The 27,686-nt window shown below is 40.5% G+C and overlaps 2 protein-coding genes, 1 long non-coding RNA gene and 1 pseudogene across 3 annotated transcripts in view; 3 read left to right on the forward strand and 1 right to left on the reverse strand.

Moving 5' to 3' along the window:
- LOC116064162 overlaps window positions 1–1,998 on the forward strand; it is a 33,080-nt pseudogene extending 31,082 nt beyond the window's left edge.
- LOC116064134 overlaps window positions 1–7,579 on the forward strand; it is a 21,013-nt gene extending 13,434 nt beyond the window's left edge. Inside the window, exon 11 of the mRNA XM_035993155.1 lies at window positions 7,517–7,579. The gene's annotated coding sequence lies outside the window, so the exon portion shown is untranslated. The remainder of the gene's footprint in view (window positions 1–7,516) is intronic.
- On the forward strand, window positions 7,336–19,660 carry LOC116064163 (DEP domain-containing mTOR-interacting protein-like). The gene is made up of 6 exons (XM_031319207.2): window positions 7,336–7,481; window positions 7,767–7,863; window positions 15,996–16,139; window positions 16,620–16,690; window positions 18,749–18,853; window positions 19,422–19,660. The coding sequence occupies exons 2-6, from the start codon at window positions 7,845–7,847 to the stop codon at window positions 19,548–19,550; spliced, it is 468 nt and encodes a 155-aa protein (XP_031175067.1). The 5' UTR covers window positions 7,336–7,481; window positions 7,767–7,844; the 3' UTR covers window positions 19,551–19,660.
- On the reverse strand, window positions 15,632–25,778 carry LOC116064164. The gene is made up of 3 exons (XR_004108471.2): window positions 25,765–25,778; window positions 25,386–25,397; window positions 15,632–15,807 (listed from the first exon to the last, which is right to left on the reverse strand). It is a non-coding gene; the product is annotated as an uncharacterized LOC116064164 (long non-coding RNA).
- Window positions 25,779–27,686: the final 1,908 nt, after the last annotated feature.

Genomic DNA, 27,686 nt, shown 5'->3' on the forward strand with positions numbered 1-27,686 from the left:
CCTCTGTTCTTTCTATAGCTTGCTCCACCGCTTTGTTTTAAAAATCCGATATTCCGATATATCTATTTTATATCTATATATATATATATATATATATATATATATATATATAGATATAAAAACAAATGCCTAACAAAACAAACTTTGATTTCCCTAACATTAGTTATTTGTGAGTCCTCAATAAAATAATGATAATGCAGTTTAAAAATAAACTTCTGTCACAACAGAACAGAGGAACATCAAAATATATTAAAGTTCTGATAAATAAAATGTATATAAATACAAACTTAAGATTTGAAACTTAAAGTCCTTTGATTAAAAACACAATAACAAAACCACTTTGTTTTATCTAACGTTAGCACCGCTCCACATAGCGCTCTCGGATCCTGTAACGTTGACCCTTGGTCACAGCAACAAAAGATGCTCTCGGCTGCTTTTTGGATCCAAAAACTCTGCCAGCCTTTTTCCACTACAAAAGCGCCCTAGTCAACGTTTTCTTGTCAAAAAAGAGCGCCAACTGTGAACATAGCCCAAGTTAGCATGAAGTAGAGCCCGACTGATAAAGGATTTTTAAGACTGATACAAATATTTGGTGATTTAAAAATCCGATATTCCGATATATCCGCCGATAAATAAATAAAAAAACAGAAATGCGTAACAAAACATAAACAGATTTCCCTAACATTAGTTATTTGAGTCCTCATTAAAATAATGTGATAATGCAGTTTAAAAATGAACTTGCTTTATTGTCACAACAGAACAGAGGAACATCAAAATATATTAAAGTTCTGATAAATAAAATGTATAAAAATACAAACTTAAGATATGAAACTTAAAGTCCTTTGAACAAAAAGGCAATGCCAACACTCATAACATGGTTGAAGGGTGTTTCGTCTGTTTTTATTTTATTTAATTTATTTTAACTATTCAGAATCATTTATTTGTCATTATAAATGATTCTGATGAATGAATATAAAAAAAAAAAAAGGAAAAAAAAAATCGGCCATTATAAATGCCGTTACCGGTAGTTTGGAAAATGCCTAATATCGCGCGATAATATCGGCCGATATATCAGTCGGGCTCTAGCATGAAGTCACAGTTTTCCTTAATGTGTGTTTCTGTGTTTCCTGCAGACGTCCAGCAGGTGTCGGTGGTTAAAGACTCGGTTCCCCCTGAGCAGCAGGAGAGGGGCTCCAGTCTGGACCGGGAGGAGCCAGAGCCGCCCCCAAACATTAAAGAGGAACAGGAGCAACTGTGGAGCAGTCAGGAGGGAGAGCAGCTTCAAGGGCTGGAGGAGGCTGATATCAAGTTCCTGTTCACTTCTGTCCCTGTGAAGAGTGAAGAAGATGATGGAGAGGAAGCTCAGTCCTCACAGCTTCATCAAAGACAAACTGAATACATGGAAACAGAAGCTGATGGAGAGGACTGTGGAGGAGCAGAACCAGACAGGAACTCACATCCACATTCAGAACCAGATACTGAGGTACAGACTGGAGACTCTTCTGATCCTGAGACTGATGACAGTGCTGATTGGAAGGAGAGCAGAGAACCTCAGTCAGGTTTAAACTCTCCGAAAAATGATTACGTTCCTGTCAGGGATTCCAGATGTAGTGCTGGTGAGAAAACATTTAGCTGCTCTGAGTGTGGGAAAAGATTCGGCCAAAAGACACATCTAAAATGTCACATGAGAATCCACACAGGAGAAAAACCTTTCAGCTGTTCAGTCTGTCAGAAATCCTTTGCACAGAGTGGATATTTAAATAGACACATGAGAACCCACACAGGAGAGAAACCTTTCAGCTGCTCAGTTTGTGCTTTAAGATTTTTAAACAAGTCACATCTGAAGGCACACGCGCTAACTCATACAGGAGAAAAACCCTTTAGTTGCTTACTTTGTAAGAAATCTTTTGCCCGGAGTGGAACTTTACACAGACACATTAGAACCCACACGAAGAAGAAACCTTTCGGCTGCAGCTGAAGGTGAGGACTGCGGAGTAGGGTTCCCACACAGAGGCGATTCCAGGATTTTTTTTAACCCTTGTGTTTCCCTCGGGTCAAATTTGACCTGTTTTCAAAGTTTTTTTATATCAGAAATATGGGCTTCTTTCAACCAAATTGCCCAAAATAACATGGAAGCATGCATGTACGTTGTATGGAACCTAGATACAACATTGTTCGCAGGTAAAATTAATTGATTACTTGTGTTTTATTCAATTTCATAGCATTTGAAAAACTTTTTTTTTTTTTGTTTCAAAACAGCATCCTGACCAAACATAGACATGTTTGACATGTCTGTGGTTATCCACTCAACATCTTCTGATCTTAATTAGTCAAAATAATTCATAATTTCAATTTATTTTTTATTTTTCTTTTCAACTCAAAAAGTAGGTATAATGTCATATAATTTAGGTTTATTGATCATGAATTAAAAAGTATTGAGAAAAGTGAAAAAAAAAACTTTTTTAAAGTGTCATAATTGGGAAAAAAAAAAAAAAAAAGTTGGAAAAGTGCCAAAAAAAAAAAGTTAATTTTGACCAGGAAGGTAAACAAGGTTGACGGGAAGACAACACAAGGGTTAAGTGGGGTGGCACAGGGAGGACTAATAATCAGTCGGGGGGGGGGCAGGGGATTTTATCTGAATACAACATAGAAAATCTGCTCAGAAATAAATAATAAATAGAAATTGGATAGGATAGAACAACACAATGCAATTTTGGCTAAATAATACACCTCACATTCATAAATAATTTAACTTACCTATATCCAAAGACGATGCACATTTTCTATGGGCTCTTAAGGCAAGAATGTGGATATATGGAAACATTAATTGGTCATGTGACAAGGGCTGGGAAGATTTTTCGTCACAGAACCGTATAAAAAATAATGTCCAATACACTTACAATAAACTTGCTTCAAACTTCGACAAAGACACCCTTGCTGTACATACCTTTCAGATAAAAGGAAACAGAACAGAGATGAAGTACATACTTTATTTCTTACAGCAACAAGTGCTCCAGTGAGTTCAATATGTTTCTACTTTTTTGGCCTAAAAATTAAGTAACTAAACTAAGTACACCGCTTGCGTTTAAAGTATATATCTGTTCATTCAAATGGAAAGGCAGCGATTGGCAGAACAGGCAGCAAAGTTACAGTACTCTGATCCAATGGAAATCACATTTGTTAAATTCACAGCACTCTAGCTCAATGGATTGGGGGGCACTAGGGGGGTGGCAATCATATTTCAGGGGGAGGGCAGGTTCCTATTCATTGAAAGTTTTGGAAAATGTCATTTAATGTTGTGTTGAATAAAATGAATTATTTCAGCAATCTTCTGTGGATTACTTTTAACGTAAGGTAAAATTTACGCACATTAATTTTCTGTAGTTAAAGGTGCTCTAGGCGATGTCACGTGTTTTTTAGACTACAACATGTTTGGTCACATACAGCATACATCTCACTATCCGCTAGCTGCCTGTCCCCTGAACACACTGTAAAAAAAACAACGCCAACACAAACAAACTGGCCAACCTGCACCACCAAACCTAACAAACAGCGTTCCAGCCAATAACCGACAAGAAGGATTTGAGGGGGGGGGGGGGTTAGTGCGCGGAAGGGTGGGGACGGGAGGGGGAGGAGGGAGGGGTGAGCTAGCCTCGTTTTGTTTGACAATACTTCGAACGTCAACAAGAAGTGACGTCACCCAACATCGCTTAGCGCTCCGTAACGTCGCTCTAATAGTGCGTTCTATTTACCTCGGAAGCCGAAAGCTGGGAATGACGTCCCACCCGAGTTGAATTCGTTTTATTTACAAGTCGGATTTTCATTGTTTTTATTAGCTCTCTAGCCAGGTTAGCCTTTGGTAGCAATACCAGTAGAGCTGGGGGTAAACGATTATTTATTAAACGATTAATCGGGCGATTATTTTATCGATTAGTCGACTAATCTAACGACTAATTGGACGATTAATATAACGATTGTTTTTCTGTTGCTCGATTAATAAAAACCATAATGTATCTCAAATAAATACCAAAAAATTCTTAATATATTTTATTAAACAATTTTGCACAGCAAAAAATCTTCTGCTTTACACAAAATAAAATAATTTTACTGTTATACAAAATGAAAGGCCAGCCTGTTTACTCTTTTACAGTACCAACATAACTCTCTTGTTCAAAAAAATCAAGTTGTAGTGCAAAAAAAAGAAAAACACTGTGCAGTGCACAGTACAGACATTCCTGAGAGTGTTTAACACAACATAACAGTCCCAACATAAAACCTGATGCATAATCAAACTCACTCTCTTAACTGCTATTCTGTAGGTTTACATGCTAATGCAGCTGTGCACTTTAGTGGTGCTAGGCTAACCAACGCATCTTAGCTCTCTGCAGTTTGTTCGTGCTAGGTTAGTAGCTAAGGTTCACGTTAGCTAACGTTAGCTACTATAGATAGCTGTGTTCTGCAGCCGTAAGCTAGCTACCATTCAAGCCAACATTAGATGATAACGTTAGCAAAACACAGCTGCCTAGGCGCCAGTAGCTAGCTAACGTTAACGTTAGCTACTAACCTAGCACGAACAAACTGCACGGAGAGCTAAGATAGTTAGCTAGCACCACCTAAGTGTGCAGGCTACACAACACACTACACAAACATGAAATGAATTTAGCCAACGTTAGTACTTGGGACTATATTTGAAGTATTCCCATACCTTCGATGATTAAGGGCGAGCTGTTTTTTTAGGACTTTTTCTTTTCATGGGGCTTTTTGCAGGGCTTTGTTGGGAATTCTGTGAGGAGGTTGCGGTTTCGTCCTCCATCCTGCAATGTTTTGGTCTCCCACATGTGTGTGTGTAAAATACGACGTCGACGTAATTTTGACGTCGATGCATCGACGTCATCGACGCGTCGCTACAGGCCTAAATACCAGTTGATAACAACGCATTACGCTGTTTTTGTACATACAAACAGCGTACCAACATGTCCGCAGATAAGAGACGGACAGGACTGTGTGTACGACTGATTTAGTGAGACACAAATAACAAAGAAGTGCTTATAACGGTTCGTTACTACAGCTGTTGTATCCTAATTACCTCCGAGTAATAAGTGTGAGAACCCCTGACCTAGAACAAGCTGTCCCCGGCTGTCTTTGTGTTTTCACATGACATCTTGTTGTCGTCACGTGTCCTCGTATCTCTCTGCTGTTATCTTCACTTTAAGGAACTGAAAGAGCAACACCGATTGATCGCTGATCGGCTCTGATCTAAAGCAGGAATGTTCCTCCTGCAGACAGAAGAGAATGTGGCTTTATCAGAAGCATGTTTACTCTGTCTGCAGCATGCCGTTGTTGTTGTTGTTGTAGTTGTCGACGGCGACGGCAGCTGAATATTTCTTTTTTGTGTCATTCTGCGCCACGTCTTCCAAAATGACTCAGCAGACGGGTCCGGACGCGTGGAGTTTGAGAGCAAGAGTAATTTATATTCAAGGTCAATAAACCTAATTTATATGACATTATACCTAATTTTGGAGTTACAAAAAGCTGAAATTAAGAATTATTTTGACTAATAGTTAAGATCAGAGGATGTTCAGTGGATCACAGACTGGTTTATGTCAGAGTTTAGTCAGGATGCGGTTTTATAAACATTTTGAGGGAGCATGGGTAGCTCACATGGTGGAGCAGGCGCCCATATGTAGGGGTTTACTCCTTGACGCAGGGGTCGCAGGTTCGACTCCGCCCTGCGGCCCTTTGCTGCATGTCATTCCCCCTTTCACACACACCGCACACACACATTGTACTTCAGACAAGCCGCACTGAAGACCCTGAATTTAAGGCTTAAAAAGGTCTCAAAAAGTCTTAAATTTGACTTTGTGAAACCTGCAGAAACCCCGTGGTTAGAGGAAGAGAAAGGAACCATCAGCGGCTTTAAACATAGGGGAGAAAAGAAATGGCAGCCAATGCTGCTTTTTGTCCTGACTCTCCTCCGTCCGTCAGAGCAGAACTAATCTCTGTGTCTCCTCTTCCTCCGCAGCTGCAGCCTCCTACAGCGTGTGCATGGCAACCAGGCCGGAGCCCAGGTATATCTATAACCACTGCTCTTGTCCCATCTTGTTTGCAGGGCTCTGTTTGTGTAAAAGCTAAAAAAAGCTTTTTTGCTAAAGTTGCTCAATGCAAGAGTTTTTTTTTTATGGGGAAATCCATAATCTTATCAGCAGGGGAACAAACAAAGCAACCGATAGAGCAAAAAGGTTAAACACAGATATCATTGATATTATTCAGCCTTCTCGGGAACAAACCGTTCTGCTTCAGATATTAAAAGTACAACGCACACATCCTCAAACAAATGGCTCAGCTGAAGCTAAAGGGAGGGATTTTGCAAGAGTGCCTGCCCTTCAGGCTTCCACAACTCCTTATATAAGTGTGTGTGTGTGTGTGTGTGTGTGTGTGTGTGTGTGTGTGTGTGTGTGTGTGTGTGTGTTCTTGTTTTACTATATTCGTGGGGTCCAAAAACCGGGGAATACAGTATACTTGTGGGGTCTGCACAGCCTTGTGGGGCCCAAAATGCTGGACCCCACAAGTTTAAAGGGCTGTTTGAGGGTTAAGACTTGGTTTTAGGATTAGGGTTAGAATTAGGTTATGGTTAAGGTGAGGGTAAGGGTTAAGGTTAGGCATTTAGTTGTGATGGTTAAGGTTAGGGTAAGGGGCTAGGGAATGCATTATGTCAATGGCGGGTCCCCACAAAGATAGTGAAGCAAACGTATGTGTGTGTCATGTGTATCTGTGTCTGTGTGTGTGTGTGTGTCTGTGTGTATGCGTGTGTCTGTCGTTGTCTGTGTGTGTGTGTGTGTGTCTGTGTGTTATCTTTGAAATGAAATCTCCAACCATCCATTCTACAGACCAGATTTCTTCATTATGTACAGTTTTGTGCAGGTTTAATGTTTTACTGGATATAGTTGTAGATGTGTATATACATGTAATATATTACAAGTTATATCTTTTGTTACTTCCACTCTATCCCAAATCGGTGTTTCCCATTTGATCCATAGGATGAAATTGTTTTTGTAATATAATTTTTTGCTACAATGTGTGTGTGTGCGAGTGTGTGCATGTGTGTGTGTGTGTGTGTGTGCGATGAATTGGAGGCGCTTTAACGGAGCTTTTGGCTCCTCTGCGCAGCAAAGAAGTATCCGTCATAAAGCTTAAAGTCTCATTAAACATTGCGTATTAGTTATTAGTTGAGTTTAAGAAAACTTCCCATGCAGCATCTCCTGGGTCGACCATGGAAGCAAAATCCGGTCCTCCTTTTAAAAAGACTCTTTTTTTTTTTAATTTTTAATTTTTTTTATAGATAAATGAACACAGGACTTGAGCTTTGAAACATTTTTTAAAATGAAAGCCGTACGTAATATTGTGTACTGTTAACATGACTTTGCTATTACAGAGAGGAAAAATTCAGCTTGAAATGTGTCTCCTCCTCCCTCCTGCCGAAGGTCAGTTTGTGTGTTCAGGGGTTTAATATTTAGCTCACACACACACACACACACACACACACACACACACACACACACACACACACACTTCTCTGACCAGATGACTACCTTTGCTTTCAGATCTGTTAGCACACAGAGACATATTTACCAGACCAGATGATTTAAGAAAACATTTTGGTAGCAGAGACTCATTTTAAACCAGAGAACTGTTACTGACTGTTACTGACTGACTGTCTAACTGTTACTGACTGACTGTCCTTCTGTCTTTTTTGTTTGTTTATTAAGCCGTTAAAAGTCTTCCTCCTGTGGATTCATCCTCGGCTGCGTTTGTCTCCGAGCGATTGGATAATAATCGACTGAGAGATGGGACCCCGTACAGCAGGTAAGAACTAGACCTATCTGCTTTTAATTCTTCTGTTGTCTTCGGCTGGAATTGGACCCATTTTCAAAAAGTTTCTATATCACAAATTTGGGTTTTCCTTTTAACCAAATTGTCAAAAAAAAATAACTTGGATGGTTCCCTACAACGCTCTTCACAAGTTAAATAAATGATCAGTTCACTACTTTCATTGAATTTGTTTGTTTTTTCAATTTGATAGCCTTTGAAAAAAAAGATAAAAGAACATTGCAAAGAGTGACAAAAACGTCAAAAAGCGCAGAATAAAATTGGCAAAAACGTATTTAAAATTTTTCACAACCTCTGGATATACCACTAACATCAACTTATTCCCATTAGTTGTACACTTTTATTTTAAATTCATGGTCAATAAACCTCATTTATATGAAATTATACCTCATTTTTGAGTACAAATAAAAAGCTGAAATGTTGAATGATTTCGACAAAATAGTTACGATTGAGTAGATAATCAAACCATTCCATAGTCTTTTCAAATGCTGTAACATTTAATAAAACACCCCAAACTCTATGAAAGTAGAGATAAGATCCATATTTTTCCTTGAGAAGAGCCTTGTATGGAACAACCCATGTTATTTTTGGGCAATTTCCTTGGAAGAAACTTAGATTTTCTGATGTAGAAACTTTGAAAACGGGTCAAAAAGGATGCGTTTATTATATTATTGTTTCTGCTAACTTCAGTTGGATTTCTTTGCGATGATCACTAGAAGCACCCATGGCGTATGAACGTGTGCTATATCATAGCACTCAATGGTGTTTTAAGCCTCCAACGTCGCCTTCCAGGCAGCTAACCCTCACCTTAACCCTAAACATAACCATTGCCGCGCTGCCTGGAAGGCAACGTTGGGGGCTATAAACACCAAACACCTACAGTCATGTGAAAAAATTAGGACACCCATGCTAAAGTTGACTAAAAAGAGGAATAAAAAAACATCATCTTTTGGAAATTGATCTTAATGCCTTAATTAAAAAAAATGAGGAAAAATCCAATCTTTAAGGACACCAATTTTCTTTGTGAATGAATAATGTATCGTAAATAAATAAATGTTTTTCCTTAAAATACAGGGGGCATAAGTCAGTACACCACTATGTTAAATTCCCATAGAGGCAGGCAGATTTTTATTTTTAAAGGCCAGTTATTTCATGGATCCAGGATACTATGCATCCTGATAAAGTTCCCTTGGCCCCCACATCATCACATACCCTTCACCATACCTAGAGATTGGCATGGGGTACTTTCCATAAAACCATCTCTCAATACAAATCTAACCAGCTATTAGGCTAACTGAAATAAAACCCTTAATTTTAATTAAGGCATTAAGATCAATTTCCTAAAGATGATTTTTTTTATTCCTCTTCTTAGTCAACTTTAGCATGGGTGTCCTAATTTGTTCACATGACTGTATCATAGCAACAAACAATATTCAGAAACAAAGGGACTCTTCAGAGCCGGCCCTAACCAATGTGGTGCCCTAAGATTTCAGCCGTTTTTGAGCTTTTTCTGACAGTCGTGGCTCTTCTTTCTTTCACTTCTTCTTTTGGCGTTTCTACGTTATTGTTGTTGCTTTTTTTAAATGTTTGGGCGTTTTGTCCGACGTTTTTGTTGTTGGTTTTTTTTTTTTACGTATCTTTCGACGTTTTAAACTCTTTTTCGACATTTTGTCGTTTCCGACACTCTTTAGGATTTTTTTCTGACATTTCTTTCGACAGTTATTGTCGCTTTTTGGGGGCGTTTCTATGCCTTTTTTCCAAAGTTTTTGACGTTTCTTTCAACGGTTTTAGCGCTTTTTTGACACTTTTTCCAGCGGGTTGTCAGACATTTTAGTTGTTTTTCAAACTTTTCTGGCATTTCTTTCAACAGTTATTGTTTTGTTGTTTTTTTTTAAGATAATGTTTTTGGGCATTTTAGCCTTTAATAGACAGGACAGCTGTAGACAGGAAAGGGGAGAGAGAGAGGGGGAAGACATACAGCAAATGGCCACAGGTTGGACTCGAACCCTGAGCCGCTGCGTCGAGGACTGATCCTCTGCACATGGGCGCCCGCTGTACCAGGTGAGCTACCCAGGCGCCCTTTTGGGGCGTTTCTATGTTATTGTTGCCTTTTTCAACGTTTTGGGCATTTTGTCCGACATTTATGTCAACGTTTTTTTCAACGTTTTTGACGTTTCATTCAACGGTTTTAGCATTTGTGGCAATTTTTTTGTGGTTTTTGACACTTTTTCCTTTTTCACTTTTATTTTTTTATTTTATTTTTTTTTACTTTTTGGGCATTTCTTTCAATGTTTTTATTTATATATTTTAAGTTTTTTGGCGTTTCTACGTTATTGTTGCTTTTTTCAAAAATTTTGGCCGTTTTGTCCGATGTTTGTTGTTTTTTCAACTTTTTTGGCATTTCTCTCTACTGTTATTGTTGCTTTATTTAATCAACTTTTTTTTTTTTTCTCATTATCCTTAACTTTTCTTTGCTCATTTGGCTTGCCAGTGCCCCTAGCATTTTCCTATAGTGCCTACACCCTGTGACTGAAGTAGGGTGACCAGATGAGAATGGGTAAAATTAGGGACGAGATGGTGGACGGGGACGTGTAACATGAATTTCAAAACTCCGCACCAAAATGATTTACTATTTGGAATTCAACTGTCTGTCATGTAAACCCGAAAATACAAATAAAAAATCTAACAAACACAATGACTGCGCTTTAACATCAGCAACATCCAATCACTCCTTCTCGTGGCTGCCTGCACTTAACATGAATTGAAGGATGAGACCAAAGTGTTGGTCTGTACAGTTGTGCTGTAAGTTATATGTCGTGTGAAATACCAAACTCCTTCCTACATACATTGCAAAACGCTTTGTTTGCATCACGTAAAACTGCAGTAATCCAGAGAGTATTTCCTTACGCAGTCCTCCCGGTACCTGCAGAGACGTCTTTGCTTTTTAGCTAAGTGTTCATCGGGTCCCGGGACACCAGCCTGAGCCTCCATTTCAACAATGAATGAACGAAAAATAGCAATGCGTGTTATCTAAATTCGCGCCTAGCTGCCTACGTAGGGCCTACGTACTGTTGCAGCCAATGAGCAGCCGACGGGAGCCGGCTGCAGGACGACTCAGTCACCATGAACGGTCTTTAATGTTCTATCAGACTACAACTACTCCAGAGTCTGCTCTTGAGACTTTGCTCTAATTTTCAGACTGTCCCGAATTTTTGCGGGACGTCTGGTCACCCTAGACTCAAGTGATGTGTGTGTGTGTGTGTGTGTGTGTGTGTGTGTGTGTGTGTGTGTGTGTGTGTGTTAGTAAATGAGAGAACAAACCACATACTAACAGCCAGATATTACTGCGCAAAGTCAACTCTAAACGTCTTTTCATGAATTGAAAAGTTAAACACTTTTTAAAATTCTGCAAAAGTCAAAGAAAACATGACAACCAAAAAGACAAACAAATTATTGTTTTTTACAAAAACTGAAAGATTGTGTAAGCTGAGTGGTGTGTACATACTAAATATGACTTTGTCTGTTTAATAGAGAAATGAATCAGGTGTTATGGGGAAACATTTCAGAGAAGTTTACAGTGAACGGGCATGACAGGATCATTTTAACTTCCTCATACTGGGCACGTTTCTCAAGAAATCATTTGTCGTGTTATAGTAAACCATGGCCACAAAAGGAAGTAGTGGATAAATTAGTGCCGTGTGTGTGTGTGTGTGTGTGTGTGTGTGTGTGTGTGTGTGTGTGTGTGTGTGAGAGAGCGAGTCTGTGTGTGTGTGCGTGTGTGTGTGTGTGTAGTGAGACGCACTGTGTGTGTGTGTGTGTGTGTGTGTGTGTGTGTGTGTGAGAGAGCGAGTCTGTGTGTGTGTGCGCGAGTGTCTGTGTGTGTGTGTCTCTGTGTGTGTGTGTGCGTCTGTCTGTGTGTGCGTGCGTGTGCGTCTGTCTGTGTGTGTGTGTGTGTGTGTGTGTGTGTGCGTCTGTCTGTGTGTGCGTGCGTGTGCGTCTGTCTGTGTGTGTGTGTGTGTGTGTGTGTGTGTCCTCTGCTGCTCTTACTGAGGTTTCATTTTTTCCCCATTAAATATTTTTTAGGGGAGTTTTATCAGACTCGAGGGTCAAAGGGTATAGTATACAGACAGAGAGTATAATATACAGACAGAGGGTATAGTATACAGACAGTATAGTATACAGACAGAGGGTATAGTATACAGACAGTATAGTATACAGACAGAGGGTATAGTATACAGACAGAGGGTATAGTATACAGACAGTATAGTATACAGACAGAGGGTATAGTATACAGACAGTATAGTATGCAGACAGAGAGTATAATATACAGACAGAGGGTATAGTATACAGACAGAGAGTATAATATACAGACAGAGGGTATAGTATACAGACAGAGAGTATAATATACAGACAGAGGGTATAGTATACAGACAGAGAGTATAATATACAGACAGAGGGTATAGTATACAGACAGAGAGTATAATATACAGACAGAGGGTATAGTATACAGACAGTATAGTATACAGACAGAGAGTATAATATACAGACAGAGGGTATAGTATACAGACAGAGAGTATAATATACAGACAGAGGGTATAGTATACAGACAGTATAGTATACAGACAGAGAGTATAATATACAGACAGAGGGTATAGTATACAGACAGTATAGTATACAGACAGAGGGTATAGTATACAGACAGAGGGTATAGTATGCAGACAGAGGGTATAGTATACAGACAGTATAGTATACAGACAGAGGGTATAGTATACAGACAGAGGGTATAGTATACAGACAGTATAGTATACAGACAGAGGGTATAGTATACAGACAGTATAGTATACAGACAGAGGGTATAGTATACAGACAGTATAGTATACAGACAGAGGGTATAGTATACAGACAGAGGGTATAGTATGCAGACAGAGGGTATAGTATACAGACAGTATAGTATACAGACAGAGGGTATAGTATACAGACAGTATAGTATACAGACAGAGGGTATAGTATACAGACAGAGAGTATAATATACAGACAGAGGGTATAGTATACAGACAGTATAGTATACAGACAGAGAGTATAATATACAGACAGAGGGTATAGTATACAGACAGTATAGTATACAGACAGAGGGTATAGTATACAGACAGAGGGTATAGTATGCAGACAGAGGGTATAGTATGCAGACAGAGGGTATAGTATACAGACAGTATAGTATACAGACAGAGGGTATAGTATACAGACAGTATAGTATACAGACAGAGGGTATAGTATACAGACAGAGGGTATAGTATGCAGACAGAGGGTATAGTATACAGACAGAGGGTATAGTATGCAGACAGAGGGTATAGTATGCAGACAGAGGGTATAGTATGCAGACAGAGGGTATAGTATACAGACAGACAGTATAGTATACAGACAGTATAGTATACAGACAGAGGGTATAGTATACAGACAGTATAGTATACAGACAGAGGGTATAGTATGCAGACAGAGGGTATAGTATACAGACAGAGGGTATAGTATGCAGACAGAGGGTATAGTATACAGACAGACAGTATAGTATACAGACAGAGGGTATAGTATGCAGACAGAGGGTATAGTATACAGACAGAGGGTATAGTATGCAGACAGAGGGTATAGTATACAGACAGTATAGTATGCAGACAGAGGGTATAGTATACAGACAGAGGGTATAGTATGCAGACAGAGGGTATAGTATACAGACAGAGGGTATAGTATGCAGACAGAGGGTATAGTATACAGACAGAGGGTATAGTATGCAGATTGTAAAGCCCATTGAGGCAAACTTGGGATATTGTGCTCTACAGCAAATAAACCAAAGCAACACGTCCTCTATACATCTCCTTACCTATATCGTTACACGGCGATATCGGCCGTTTGTTCCTCCCCTCTAATCCGACCCACAGGAGCGTTTTCAGTCCTCACATCTAAACCAGAGAAGGTAACGGTCGCAGTTTTAAACACGTCGTTGGCGTTGTGAAACGGTCCCAGTTTGGTTAGGTATAGGCACCAAAACTACTGAGTTAAGTTGATAAAAAGATGGTGCTTTGGGTTCAAAATCAGGTAAAATCCTCAACAAGAGCGTACATGTTTAACACCTTCACTGAATCTCTCTTTATATCAAGAAAAAGGCAATTAACACCAGGCACAAGGTACAAAGGAGTGTCGTAGCAAACTAAAGGTATGTATGACCCGCAGAAATCATGTTTTTACACACAAAATTCTCCGTAGAGACCCAGAACATGACGTAGCTCCGTTTGTTCCTTAAAGTTAAAAAAAACTCCTTCCTTCCTTTTCTTTTTTCCCTAAACCACAGCAAAAACAAACGCACAAAGAAACCAACAAAACACAGTAAAGCACAACATTTAATTTTCATTTTCAGGCGATGTTCAAACCAGAGCAGTTATCTGATCACCAGAAGGGCTTTTAGACGGATCAGAGGGGAAGTTGGGGGGGCATTTGGTCCATGCATCTGGAGCATGGGTCAGCGCCCCCCCCGTTAACACTGTGACCTGTTTGTCATTCTTATCTCTGCTATTTAAGGAAGCGTTGGCTGTTATCAAGGCATGTTTGAACAGGAACACAATTGTTGGACAATGAATTGAGAAAGTTAAACACAATACGGGGTCAGTTTTGTGTTTGATTATCAGTAGTAGGGGTGTAAAACCAGGGTGTAATTTGTGAAAACTTTTTTCATCATGCAAAACAAAACATGCATTAATTAAATTGACTTTTAATACCACCATGGATATAGAGCCACTCAGCCAGCCATGCCAAAAAAAACGTATTTATCAACTTCAATATCCAACGGAAAATAATCAACATAAAGCACAGCGCTTTCAAGCCGGAGATCGGAGATCACTTCCAGGTGAAAACAAAATACGTTCACCCTGGAAACGCTCGTTCGTTCCTCAGGAGTGTTTTAAACCAAAACCACAATCTTTTCCCTAGACCTAACGAGTCGTTTTGGTGCCTAAAATGAACTGTCATCACCATATGACGCTCACTTTTTCTGGCTAAACTCCACTACCACGGCCCCTGAAAGGACCGTCATCTGGCGATGCCTGTAGCCGGCGCTCAGTCACCTATTGGCGGCTTAAACAACTGCCGCTGGTAACCGGCGTCCCGGAGCTCTGGAGCGGCTAAATACAACCAGCAACTGCTGCTCAGATTTGATCGTTCTATGGCGCTATGTCTTCACGTTACAACGGTTTACTTAATTTAACATACTTCTATTCTAAGTATATCATATATGGTCTATTGGTGAAGTAGCATTGCTAACGTTGATGGGGGGGGGATACATTTTGTCCCCACCAGGGATAAAAACTATTCAGCAGAGGCAGGGATATGTAGAGCAGAAGGGGGAAAATCCTACGCATACCCCGAACAAGAAATCATCTCCCATCCATACAGGGATGTCATGCTGCGTTCCAGGCAACCCGTAACTCGTGTTTTCACAACCTTCTGCCCGTGAAAGTGTCCCGGAACGGCAGTCAAATCCGTAACTTACTACTCGTGAACTCGTACCAGATCGTTGTACTCCCAGTTACAGTTTTTGACGTCACACGCACATGAACAACAATGGCGACCCCTGTTGATGCTGTACAGACGCCGGTGATTAACGGTGAGAAATAGAAATAAATAGGCAATGTAAAATAATTCTGCCCCATGTAATCAAAACAATACACATACGATTGTGTCCTACTACAGGTTGTTTATTAAATGAAGCCCAAAATATGTCGCCGACTAGAAATCGCTAGTACCAGCTAGCGCTAGCTAACGTTAACATTAGGTAGCCTAACCTGAACCCTGGAACGCTCCCAAGTCGTGAGTCGCGACTTGAAGTCGTAACTTACGGGCTAAAAATTGTGTCTGGAACGCAGCATTAGTACACTGCTGTTGAAACATCATAAAATATATGTACTTTTTAACACTCTGGTACCAGATCGGTACTCTGTATCGGCCGATACGCAAGTTCAGGTATCGGATCGGTATCGGGAAGCAAAAAATGGTATCGGACCATCTCTAGCTAGAAGTCACGGAGCTCTCTGTCTGACCATGACTTAACTTTCTCTCTCCGCCAGTGGCTCCATCTAAGGAGGTGAAGGCAGTTGCAGGAGGCGGAGGTGACGGAGGAGCCCGGCTGCGGAGCTGCAGCGACGGCAGCCGATACAGCAGGAGACCCAACAACTCGCCCTCCTCCCCCACGCTCTACAGCCCCAAATCAGGTTAGTTCACCAAATACTGACAGCAGCAGAAACGCTGAACTGAGGACACTTCAATAACAGTTTCTTTGCAACAAGTATTATTGTTATCGCGGTATTCAACAACGCTATCCAGTGCTGGAATGTAACTAAGTATATAACTTGAACAAACACAAACAATGAACGCCTCAGAACTTTCTTTCATTATCCAGTTTGACACCGAGTCATAACGTAAAAAAGAACATGAATAAACTACTTTAAAGTAGCTTGTCTTCGGGGCTACATTACATGGTATCGGATCGGTACATAAAGTCCAGTACTCCCTGATACCGTTACCTGCATTTTCGGCAGCATTGGATTTCCGATACTGGTATCGGTATCGGAACATCTCTAGTTGAAAGCAGTTAATATCTCATTCATCATATTTGCAACACAACAAGCTTTTAAGTGGTGATGAAATAAAACACGGAAAAAAAAATGTTCCCTTTTGTTTTCCATGTTTAGTCCTGAAGAGACCAGTGAGCACAGAAGAGCTGCAAAGACCCGGAGGACCCTACATCAAGAAAACATTTACAGTACGTTGGTAATGTATCCTTTTGAGATAGTTAAGAGAGTGGGAAAGGCCTTTTTTTCATTAAACTGAGAAGGGGTTGCGAGATTGTAAATGTGCCAATATGCTAGCCTGGTTGAAGATTCATTCACAGCCCATTTCCAACGGACGCCGCTCAAATGCCTCTGGGCGCAATTGGATAGTCCTTCAACCAATCAGACCAACGATCCGGGTGACGTAGCAGCGGCATTAACGGGTTGATGCGCTTTGGTAGCCGTCATGTTGAATGTAAACAAAAAGCTGCTCGCCGGCGCTGCGCTACCGTCGTCGTGTAAAGCCCGCCTCAACGGTTGTGATTGGTGCCTCGATTTGGAGAAATTGGAAATGGGCTTGAATGGGCTCTTGGCCAGAAGTTCGTCAGGGTTTTCCCAGGCTACCAATCTGCATCTTGCACACTACTTTGCACTATTACTTTTTGCACAGTTACATCAGAGATGGTCTGATACCATTTTTTGCTTCCCGATACCGATTCTGATACCTGAACTTGCGTATCGGCCGATACCGAGTACTGATCCGATACGAGTATGTCATATATTTTATTACGTTTTAACAGCTGTATACTACTATCCCTGTATGGATGTGATATGATTTATATTTTTGTTATCAGTCTGGCTCAGGTTAAACTCTTTGTGAAACATAAACAATGAATGCCACAGAACTTTCTTTTATTCTGCAGTTTGACAGTCAGTTATAACGGGGGAAAAAAACATAAATAAACTTTAACGTAGATTTTCTTTAGGGCTTTATTACGTGGTATCGGATCGGTGCATAAACTCCAGTACTTCCCGATACCAGCGTTTTAGGCAGTATCGGAGCCGATACTGATACTGGTATCGGTATCGGAACATCTCTAGTCACTCCATGTGTACTTGTCTTGATATTGTGTCTTATTTGTATATTTGTATTTTTGTATATTATGTTAATATGTATATTATTGTCTCTATTGTACAGTATGTGTCTATATTACTCACTACTACATGTCTATTTGTTGAATGTAAAGAGAGTTAACACCTACCGAAGTCAAATTCCTTGTGTATGTAAGTATACTTGGCCAATAACACTGATTCTGATTCACGAGAACAACGCAGCTGTCTGCAGCAGTCGTATGAAATCTTAACAACATACACTGCAGTTTAAATGACCCAAATAAACTCAGCATCTCTTATTTATTTAACAACAGCCTGGAAGAGGAGCTGCTACGACTAGTCGACTAATCGATAAGACGATAGACAAAAAGTGATCGCCAACTATTCTGAGAATCAATTCATCTTTAACCCTTGTGTTGTCTTCCCCGTCGACCATGCAACTTTTTGTTTTTCTGGGTCAAAATGTAAAAAAAAAAAAACAAAAAACGTTTTGGTCGTCTTTTTCAACAATTTTGTCACTTTTTTCGAAGATTCCGTCAATATTTTTCTGCGCTTTTTTGACGTTTTGTTAAGCTTTTCCCATGTTTTTGTCACTTTTCCAGACAAATTTGAAAATGATCCTGACGTTTTTGTCACTTTTCATAACATTTTTGTCACTTTTTACGATGTTTTTTTTTACGATTTGTTTCCTACGTTTTTTAACGTTCTATTATCAGTTTTTCTTTACATGCTATAAAATTGAATAAAACACCCAAATTCAATGAAAGTATTGAACTGATCATATATTTTACTTGTGAAGAGTAATAGTTGTATGGAACCGTCCACGTTATTTTGTTTTAAAATGAGGTTGAAAGAAACCCAAATTTCTGATATAGAAACTTTTTGAAAATGGGTCAAATTTGACCCGAGGAAATCCCGGACAGCTTAGCGCCGCCCAAGACGATTGTGATTGGTTTAAAGATGTGCCAATAAACCAGAGTAGATTTTTTTTTTCTCTCATCCAGGAATGCTGTGTGTACTCGCCAGACCCTCCTCCGCAGAATTGTGGAGGAAGGTCTGGCAATGCGAGACTAGTTGCAGCCCTACGTGGAAGTCACACATCAGTTGCTTTTTTTGACCTTTCTGCTGCAGATTAACGTCTCTCTGTGTGTCTCCAGATTGTGGGCGATGCCGTGGGTTGGGGGTTTGTGGTGCGAGGGAACCGGCCGTGTCACATCCAGGCTGTGGAGCCCTGCGGCCCAGCTGCCGCTGCTGGGATGAAGGTGGGCATCATGGGAAATGTAGTTAAGAGGAGACGGTTATTTCCTTCGGCGTACCCAAAAGGAGTGAAATCACATAACAAGGTCCTAGGTTTTGTTGACAGAAATGAGCTGAATTTGTAAGAGATGTTGGGTTTTTCCCCATTCATTGAAATAGTCTGTGTGGATATGACATCTAGTGGCCAGATTAGGAACTGCAGATTGTTATTATTTGTTCATTCATTCATTTAGCAGAGTTTTCTGAGTGATCTGTGAGTAGAAAGTGCAATTGAAATGAATTGGACATCAACGTAATCTCATGGGAAGGTGTGTAAATAGCATGCCACTTTTAAGGACATTTTGCATGTCATGTCAAAGCATTTTGAGCTTTTTTACGAGTCATTTAAAGCCCCAATTTGTCACATACTGACGCCTGGTCAGGACCCTTTAGCTTTATTGTATTATTCTCCTTTTTTATTCCTTGTGTAAAGGAAGACTGGCAGAGCAGGCTTTTCATTGCATGGTGTAAGTTGTCTGTTCTGTGCATAGGACAATAAACCTCTTGAATCTTAAATCTTTCTTTTACCTGCAGGTGTGTCAGTTTGTGGTTTCGGTCAACGGTCTAAATGTTCTCGATCTGGACTACCGGGCTGTCAGCCACCTGATCCTAACGGGACCCAGAACCGTGGTGATGGAGGTGATGGAGGAGACGGACCACTGAGCAATGACAGAAAAACACTGACGGAGAAGCTGCGAAACGGCTTTTATGAAAACAGTTACTAATACGTGTACTTGAAAGGACTGCAAGAACACAGCGATGAAACGGGAGATAACCTTGTTACGTTCTGTTTTTTTACATGATTGTTAAGCGGAGAAGGCGTTTGTTTTCAGATTGGTTGGCTGACAATATAACTTTCACATCACCACTTGTGTCGAACGGCAGCCACATCCGCTGAATAAAGAGCTTGTTGCGTCTTTGAGGAAGAGCGCCGTAAAGTATCGACTCGGATCCAACAGTCTTTAGAGTCGGACTCTGGGGAGGAGACAGTGCTGAAGACCAATTATTTGCAAGCAGCTTCAGGCTATTATTTTTTTTTTTTTTTTTTAACAATGTGCAGTTTGGGTCTCAAACACGTAGAGGTAGTTTTAGGAGTGATGCACTGTTAATGATCTTTCATGCTTATTGCGTTCAGCGCGGTTGGCGATATGACGCAAACACGCGGAGGGTCTGATCGCCGAGCAGCGCACCTCCAAGATTTTTTTAACAGCGCGGTCGCATAGACTGCGTTGCAATGATTGGCTACAGGAGAGAAAGAGTCCGTTCTTTGAGCCGCTCTGAAAGACCAGACAGTTCGCGCGACCATGCGCGCCGTCCGCAGCGCCCCGCGCTGAATGCAAAAAGCATGAAACATTTTATAAATGATGGTCCCATTTATTTTAAAACAGACGATAAAGCAGGGGATGCTTTAAGACCTGTCAGTCAGGACAGAGGCTTAGCAACGCTAACCATGGCGCTGTGGACTTATTGTACGATTCAAACCCAGAGAAACCTCTCATTTTATTCAAGGTAACGGTTTGTTACGGTCGGTTGCCTGGCGATGCTGTCATATACCCCCTTTTGTGCGAGCGTCAGTTTTTATCCAGTTTGAAGCCACATTTTTACAACCTTGGTGGTTTTTAACGCTCGTCATCGGACGTCTGGATCTTAAAGGTGCCGTAGGTAGGATTGTGAAGATCCAGGACTTAGCCAGAACATTTGAACATCGACAACTTCTCAGTCCCTCCCCCCCTTTCTGCTAAAGCCCAAAACGGTCTCCTAAGCCCCTCATCCCATAGGGAGAATGAATGCGTGTGCATGAACAGTGATTGACATGCAGTTAGACACCCCCCCCTGGCCCTGATTGGTGCATCTGAACAGGGAGCTGTGGATTTTTGCAAATCACACTACAGGCTGTAGGTGGTGCCAGAGGAGCCGGATTATTTTTTTTGAATTACTTGCTTCATGTAGTTCTACTGGAACATAGGGTCAGTTTCAGCAAATATGACGGAAAGCTAGTTTTATAAGTCTTAGGCCTACCTACTGCACCTTTAAAGCTTTAGTGCGTGACTTTTTTGTATCAATGAACGTCCGTTACATTCAAGCCGTTGCCAAATGAGTTGCTACAAAGCTAATTAAGACTGTCAGCTCCACACAACTCTCTCTGGATTTGTCAGCATGACTATGTTCAGGAAATAGTGTCGTCCGGCGACTTTCGCGCACAATAACTTGAGTGAAGATAGCGATCTCTTCTGAAGAGTCCATCATGTTTTTCTTAAACCTCCGTGTCCTCCTTGGCTACTAGCAACTGCGCGGAGGAGGGGTGGGGGTGGTGCGCGATCACGGAAGGCTTCATGTACTTCCTGTTTACACCGGCACGCACATGCCCAGTGTGTGTGAATGGTCACGTGATACGTGTTGCCAGACGTGTTGATATGGACGGAGATTAGTTCTGCTACTGGAGCTAAAACTCTTGTGTGGACAGAGATCGTTTTTGTCTCAAAACGTCGCTTAAAAATGAAAATGTAGCAGTGTAGAGGTAGCCTGCATGATCGTAGACAAGGGGGGAAGATGCACACAAGGTATTCTAAGGTGTTGTCTTAGAAACTGCCCGTGGAAGTGATCACGCTGTTGACACCGCTCCAACAGTTGCTGGTGTTTCCTTCATCGGGATGGTTTGGACTTTTAACCCCGTGTGCCCACGTTACTGCCTCCTCCACACACAAACACATTACCTGCATGTATCAGAGCAGCATTTACACACACACACACACACACACACACACACACACCCAAGCTCCTCGACAGTGTTTACCTTTCCATCCACTATCTGCAACGTCTGATTCCCAGAAAGGAACTTTGTGAGGAAGCAGACTTTAACTGAAGTGCTTTGTTTTGAAGGGTGCGTGCGTGCGTGCGTACATACGTGTGTGTCAGAGCATGCGTGTCTGTGTGTGTGTGCCTGTGTCTGTGTGTCTGTGTCTGTGCGTTTGTGTGTCCTTGCGTGTGTGTGTGTGTGTGTGTGTGTGTGTGTGTGTGTGTGTGTGTGTGTGTGTGTGTGTGTGTGCGTGTGTGTCTGTGCGTGTATGTGTGTGCCTGTGCGTGTATGTGTGTGTGTGCGCCTGTGTGTGTCTGCGTGTGTGTCTGTGTCTGTCCGTGTGTCTCTGTGTGTCTGTCCGTGTGTCTGTCCGTGTGTGTGTGTGTGTGTGTGTGTGTGTGTGTGTGTGTCTGTGCGTGTGTGTGTGTGTGCGCCTGTGTGTGTCTGTGTCTGTCCGTGTGTGTGTGTGTGTGTGTGTGTGTGTGTGTGTGTGTCTCTCTGTGTGTAAATGCTGCTGTGATACATCCAGATAACTGAAATAGCTCTCAGCAGGCAGCATTTTTCTCCCTGCAGGGTGATTCTGGAGACTCTGGGGAGCTCTTCATCTTTTGTGATGGTTTTAATAGACGCAGTAACTGGAATCGTTGTTCTAAAATACCGGGTACTGAGGGGTTTTGTAAAGAAACTAAATATCCTTGTTAAAAATAGGTCTCACTGCAACACACAGAATTACACGCAGACAATATTAGTATCAATATTTAACTTTATTTTCTTTTAATTCTATTTTAATAAGGTTGACCCTTATAATTTTTATTCTTCTTAATTCTCATCTCTTTTTTTATTTCTTAACCTGGAATTGTTGATTGAAACAAATTACAGCACTTCCTTAAAATCAACTCACTTGTGCCTTTTTGGGACAAAAAAAACAAGAAATCTGGTTTTAAACCTGCAAACTTCCAGTTGTGCTCGCTTTAAATAATGGTACTTGTAGAGGCTAAGCCCAAGTTTTAAGCCCCTGAGGTGCTGTTCCACGGCCAGAGTAATTGACGCACTTTTTTACCTTTTTGATCAATTGAAGTCCAAGTCATATTTACAGTTAAAACCTTTGGTTCCATTTATTTCCATGAGATCTTAGTTGGGTTTTCAGACAAATCACTGCTTGTGTGTGTGTGTGTGTGTGTGTGTGTGTATGTGTGTGTGTGCGCACGCGCGGTCAAAAAATTGTGTGCTTCTGGGTTGCACCCGAGGAACCAAAGATTGGTTCCTATTTATACCTATGGCAATAATTGGCTCTTACAGTACTTACTTTTGCATCTGTATTATCCTAATTTATTTATCAAATCATTTTTTCCAATTCAGAAAGTTGTATTGTCTTTCTATTTTTCTAATGACGTCTTCGCTTCTTTCCTGTGTTGTTGTTTTTTGTCTTTGTAATTTGACTCGATGACATTACAGATGAGGGCCGCCCCTCAATGATCTCTCGAAGATAAATAAAGGTTGAATGAATAAATGAAATGATTGTTTGAACTACTTTATGCTATTACTTTACAAAGGATTATGTGGAGAAAACCATGTTAAACTAAATATTAATCATAGCTGAGTATTTTTCACATCGTTTACATGCTTTTTGGCTTTTTCCCTTTCCTTTATTGTGTTGTATATGTTTTTTTTATTTGTGCATGTTATAGGTTTACAAAGTGAAAAAGCCCAAAGTCCACCCCAAAGGGACTTACCATCTCCAACAGAAAACACTGTTCACAAACTGCTCCAAACAGCTCTGTTGTAGTCCAGCCTTTACTTCAGAGACAAACATGGTCACTTTGCTAGCGTGGCACGCCCTCATACTCTGCTTCTGACTGGCTAGTAGTCCTTACCTAGCTAGTGCTCATGTGCGACTCCCAACAAAGATGTAACAGCAGTGAGAGGTCTCACTCTGTAGCTAAAACAGAGAGCTCAACACACAGGGTGAAAAGAGGAGCTGCAGCAATGTGCAGTACAACAAAAACATTGTGTTTTTTGAAAATTAAACCATGTAAACCTATTCTGATATAACCTCTTAATACAATTATGAACCTCAAAATAAGCATAATTTGAGCACTTTAATATTTTTAAAAGTTGTCAGAGATGAAAAGCTTCTGTAGTTTAATGTGTGTGACTCAATCACAATGTAAAGTCTATGGGACAGGCTGCTGATCTTATGAAGAGACAGTAGGGGCAGAAAACAATGAAAGGATGCCATCTTATAGCTCCTTAAAGCTGCATTCTCTGTCATTTCCAGCAGGGGGAGACTCCACTGGCTCCAGAAAGAAGTGTTTCTATAGAAGTCTATGAGAAAATGAGTCTACTTCTCACTTGATTTATTACCTCAGTAAACATTTTCATAATGAGTTCATGGTCTCAGTCACTAGTTTCAAGTGTTATTTAATACAGCATGATGTTCATTTAGTAAATTATGGTCCCATTTATTTTAAAACAGACGATAAAGCAGGAGATGCTTTAGGGCCTGTCAGTCAGGACAGAGGCTTAGCAATCACTTTTAGGGATTGGGCCCCACAGTACTGGGAGTCTGTTATTTTTGAATCATGGATTGACAGACTGATGGTCAATAACTTGTTCCAAAGCAGGATTTCCATTTTAGTTCATAAAATGTCATTGTAACGTCATCAAACATTACAAAGTTTTAATTTAGCAACAGAAATAACTGTGAAAGCAGCATTTCCTGTTTTGGCCAAACTGTTGTACTGCTGTGTGGGGTGTGAAAGCGTTTAACCAAGCTGTGAATAAATGCTATTTATACATTTTTCAGTTTTAGGGACTGTTCGTTATTTAATTAAGGGGCCACCGGAGGAGTTTTGTGGCCTCTAACCTAAAAAGATGTGACCCTCCCCTCGTCAGTAATAATTTTCCTAGGACCCTCCAAAATGATTTGAAAAAGACGAATTGGATTATGAAATGCAATCGCGGCACGGCTGTTTTGGAACGCAATAGACAGACGCTTAAATTCAACTAAAACGTAACGGTGAACAATCAGTGTTGGACCTACAGTCTGTTGAGATGCCTCTCCAAACTCACCATAAAACGTTAAGACACGTTGAGAAAAAAAGATCCCTATTTTGCCGTAATCCAACGACACAAAAAAAAAGTAATCCACAGCGATCAGTAGATCCACAAACAGAGTCACGGTGTATCCAGCAAGGCCGATATGAGCGTCACATACGAGGCCTCTCCACTTCACCGTTTAAACAAAGTGGAATAAACGTATAAAAGTCCAAATCTACACAAAACCCGCAATCAATTAGTAAGCTGACATCACATTTATATACATGGCATTTAGGAAACCGTTATTGCAAGGTTGGCACGGCAAGATGTCCAGACTAGTGCAACAGTGACTTTCGTTTTTTGCGTCCTGCTGCTCCCATCGTCAGCCAGGTAATATTTTTTTTACTAAAGCAGTATATGAAATCAGATGTATTACCTATCACCATTTAGCTGTTTTGTGTTATTTAAGATATTTATAAAATATCTGGTCATGCCAGATGTAATTATTCCACTCATTTTTTAAACAATGCAATTACCCGTTTGAGCCACCAGGGGGGCAGTGCTCCTCCTGCCCCCCCAGCAAACTCCTCGTATGGGTCAGACCATCTGCTAGGGGGCCGAGACTGAGAGCTACATGGATAAATATGCACCAAACAAGCCACTTTGAAATGTTGCTCTTTTCATGAATAAAAAAAGTTGGATGACCCCCCCCGCCCAGACTAAAAAATGTTGGATGACCCTCCCCTCAGCATAAAATAAAAAGACATGATGCTCCCCTATTTTCCTCCGGTGGTCCATTCCATAAATACCGAACGGTCCCTTACACAAATGCATTTATAGTTTATAAATGGTTTCATAAAATAAATCCAAAGGTTGGACAATGCAGTGTCCTCGCTGAAGTTAAGAAAACCACCGGACTGGAGTTACTATGTTGTTATTCAAATATATCAATTTAGTAAGTAATAAGGTTGTGTGTGTGTGTGTATGTGTGTGTGTGTGTGTGTGTGTGTGTGTGTGTGTGTGTGTGGTATGTGCTGTTACTTCCTTAATGTTCTTTACTTGCCAAGACACATTGTCAGCAGCAGCATCAGTAGAGGATGTCACATTACTGAATGTATATCTACCAAAGTTTTACAGCAGCGTAGTGACAGATCTACACAGCGCCGTAAGCAGTAAGTGAAGTTAAGAGCAGCTACGGTTTCTCAAGATGTCCGAAGATATTTATGCCAAACCAGATATGTCAAAGAAGGTGAGATACAAGAGAAATGTTCAGGAAGACAAAGAAGAGTGGGAGGAAAGGGAGGTGGAAATATACGAGAGTACTGACGCTATCAGAGATCACACTGATAATCAGTCAGATGGAGAAGGTAAGTGAGAAATTATGACAAATCAATATCATAAATACTCATGTTGATCTGTTTGAATGTGGCTGACCTTCAAGTCATGTTGGACTGATGTGTAAACTCTACGTTTACTCTCAGTTTAATTTGTTACTCTCAGCTGTCAAATCCCAAGGAAACTGCCTCCATCTATGTTTGTCTCTATAGATGTACATGTACAGTATGAAAACCTTGTGTTTTACAGCTCTTTCCTGTAGTTAGTTTTATTATGTTCTGCTAAAAGTATCACAGCTCTCTGGTTAGAAGACTCATTTTTTATTAAGAAATGATGCCCGATGTGTTTGGTTATGGTAACATTTAACTGACAAGGGTCATTTCTGAGAACTGAGGATGCATCAACTCTGGTAAAGACATGAAACCACATGACAGGAAGGAGGGAAGTACAATGTGACGAAATCTGTTGAATATCATTAGCAATGTAGAGCCAGATAAAGAGAGAGAGAGAGAGCGAGACTAAAGAGAGGAAGAGGAACGTCACTATAAGGCAGCTTTTTTATTGCGTCAGTTCTGCAATTCAGTGGCCCATTACAACTCAACATTTCAGATGAGTTTATATTTGTTTTACTTTAGTGTAATAATCTGTTTTCCTAAGAGGTTTAATAATTTCTTTAAGGACGCTTTCACACCTATAGTTCACCAGACTGGACAGACACCAGATTCAGGGGTGACGTTGCAGCATTGTTGCATTTATTTATTTGGTTGGGTTTGCAACAAAAATACAAAAGACATCACAACTTTTATCGCAATTTTTTACAAAAGCTCCCGCAAAATCAGGCATTTTGGGCCACAACAATCTCAAAAAAAGGCCGTGAAATCCTGGAGGGACTGATAATATCTTTATTGAATTTCCAAGGGACACATATAACATATAGTAAGACAGTCACGGAGTAAAGTATAAAGCCCTCTTTTTAGCCCATCCACAACCCCTTAAAAAACAACTAAGACAACAACAAAAAACAACAAAAACAACAAAAACACAGAAGGTTTGCACAGTTGAGGCATACTCAACGTAATCAGTTAGAATGGGTTACTTAAGCCATTGTGTGTTATCTGGAAATGTACTTTGAGATCTCAGGCAGAGATTTGTGAACTAGGATGGTTACACCCCTGCTATTACTTATGAAGGACGAATAGTAAATCTGGGCCACCCACTCTCTTTTTAACTTTAGATGTTCATTGTCATCTAGATGGGTCTCTTGTAACATTGCAATCTGTACTTTCTCTTTTTTTAAGTAATTAAGAATCTGTTTACGTTTAATGGGGCCCTGAATCCCGTGGACATTCCAAGAGCACAATTTAATTTCTGCAATATCAATCATGATCCCACATTGTGCGCACAATAGATTTGCTGAGTTACCTGTGTAGTATGAGACTATGTGTACAAGACCTTCTGATAAAACATATTAACATAACTAAAAAACATGTGGAAAAAAGGAAAAGAGAAAAAGATAAACAAACTAACCCAGCCCTCCCCAAAACGCTTCCCTGAACTAAGTGTCTACACCCTACATTATGCATCCTAACTGTGCATCAAACCAGTGCTCCACAAGTAATCATATATAG

This window comes from Sander lucioperca, chromosome 16 (assembly GCF_008315115.2).
Source record: "Sander lucioperca isolate FBNREF2018 chromosome 16, SLUC_FBN_1.2, whole genome shotgun sequence".
NCBI lineage: Eukaryota > Metazoa > Chordata > Actinopteri > Perciformes > Percidae > Sander > Sander lucioperca.

Excerpts from the sequence above, each read along its gene's own strand:
- LOC116064163 (XM_031319207.2), top strand. Across the intron at positions 16,691-18,748 it reads ACATCAAGAAAACATTTACA|ATTGTGGGCGATGCCGTGGG; the intron begins GTACGTTGGTAA and ends GTGTGTCTCCAG. Across the intron at positions 18,854-19,421 it reads CTGCCGCTGCTGGGATGAAG|GTGTGTCAGTTTGTGGTTTC; the intron begins GTGGGCATCATG and ends TTTTACCTGCAG.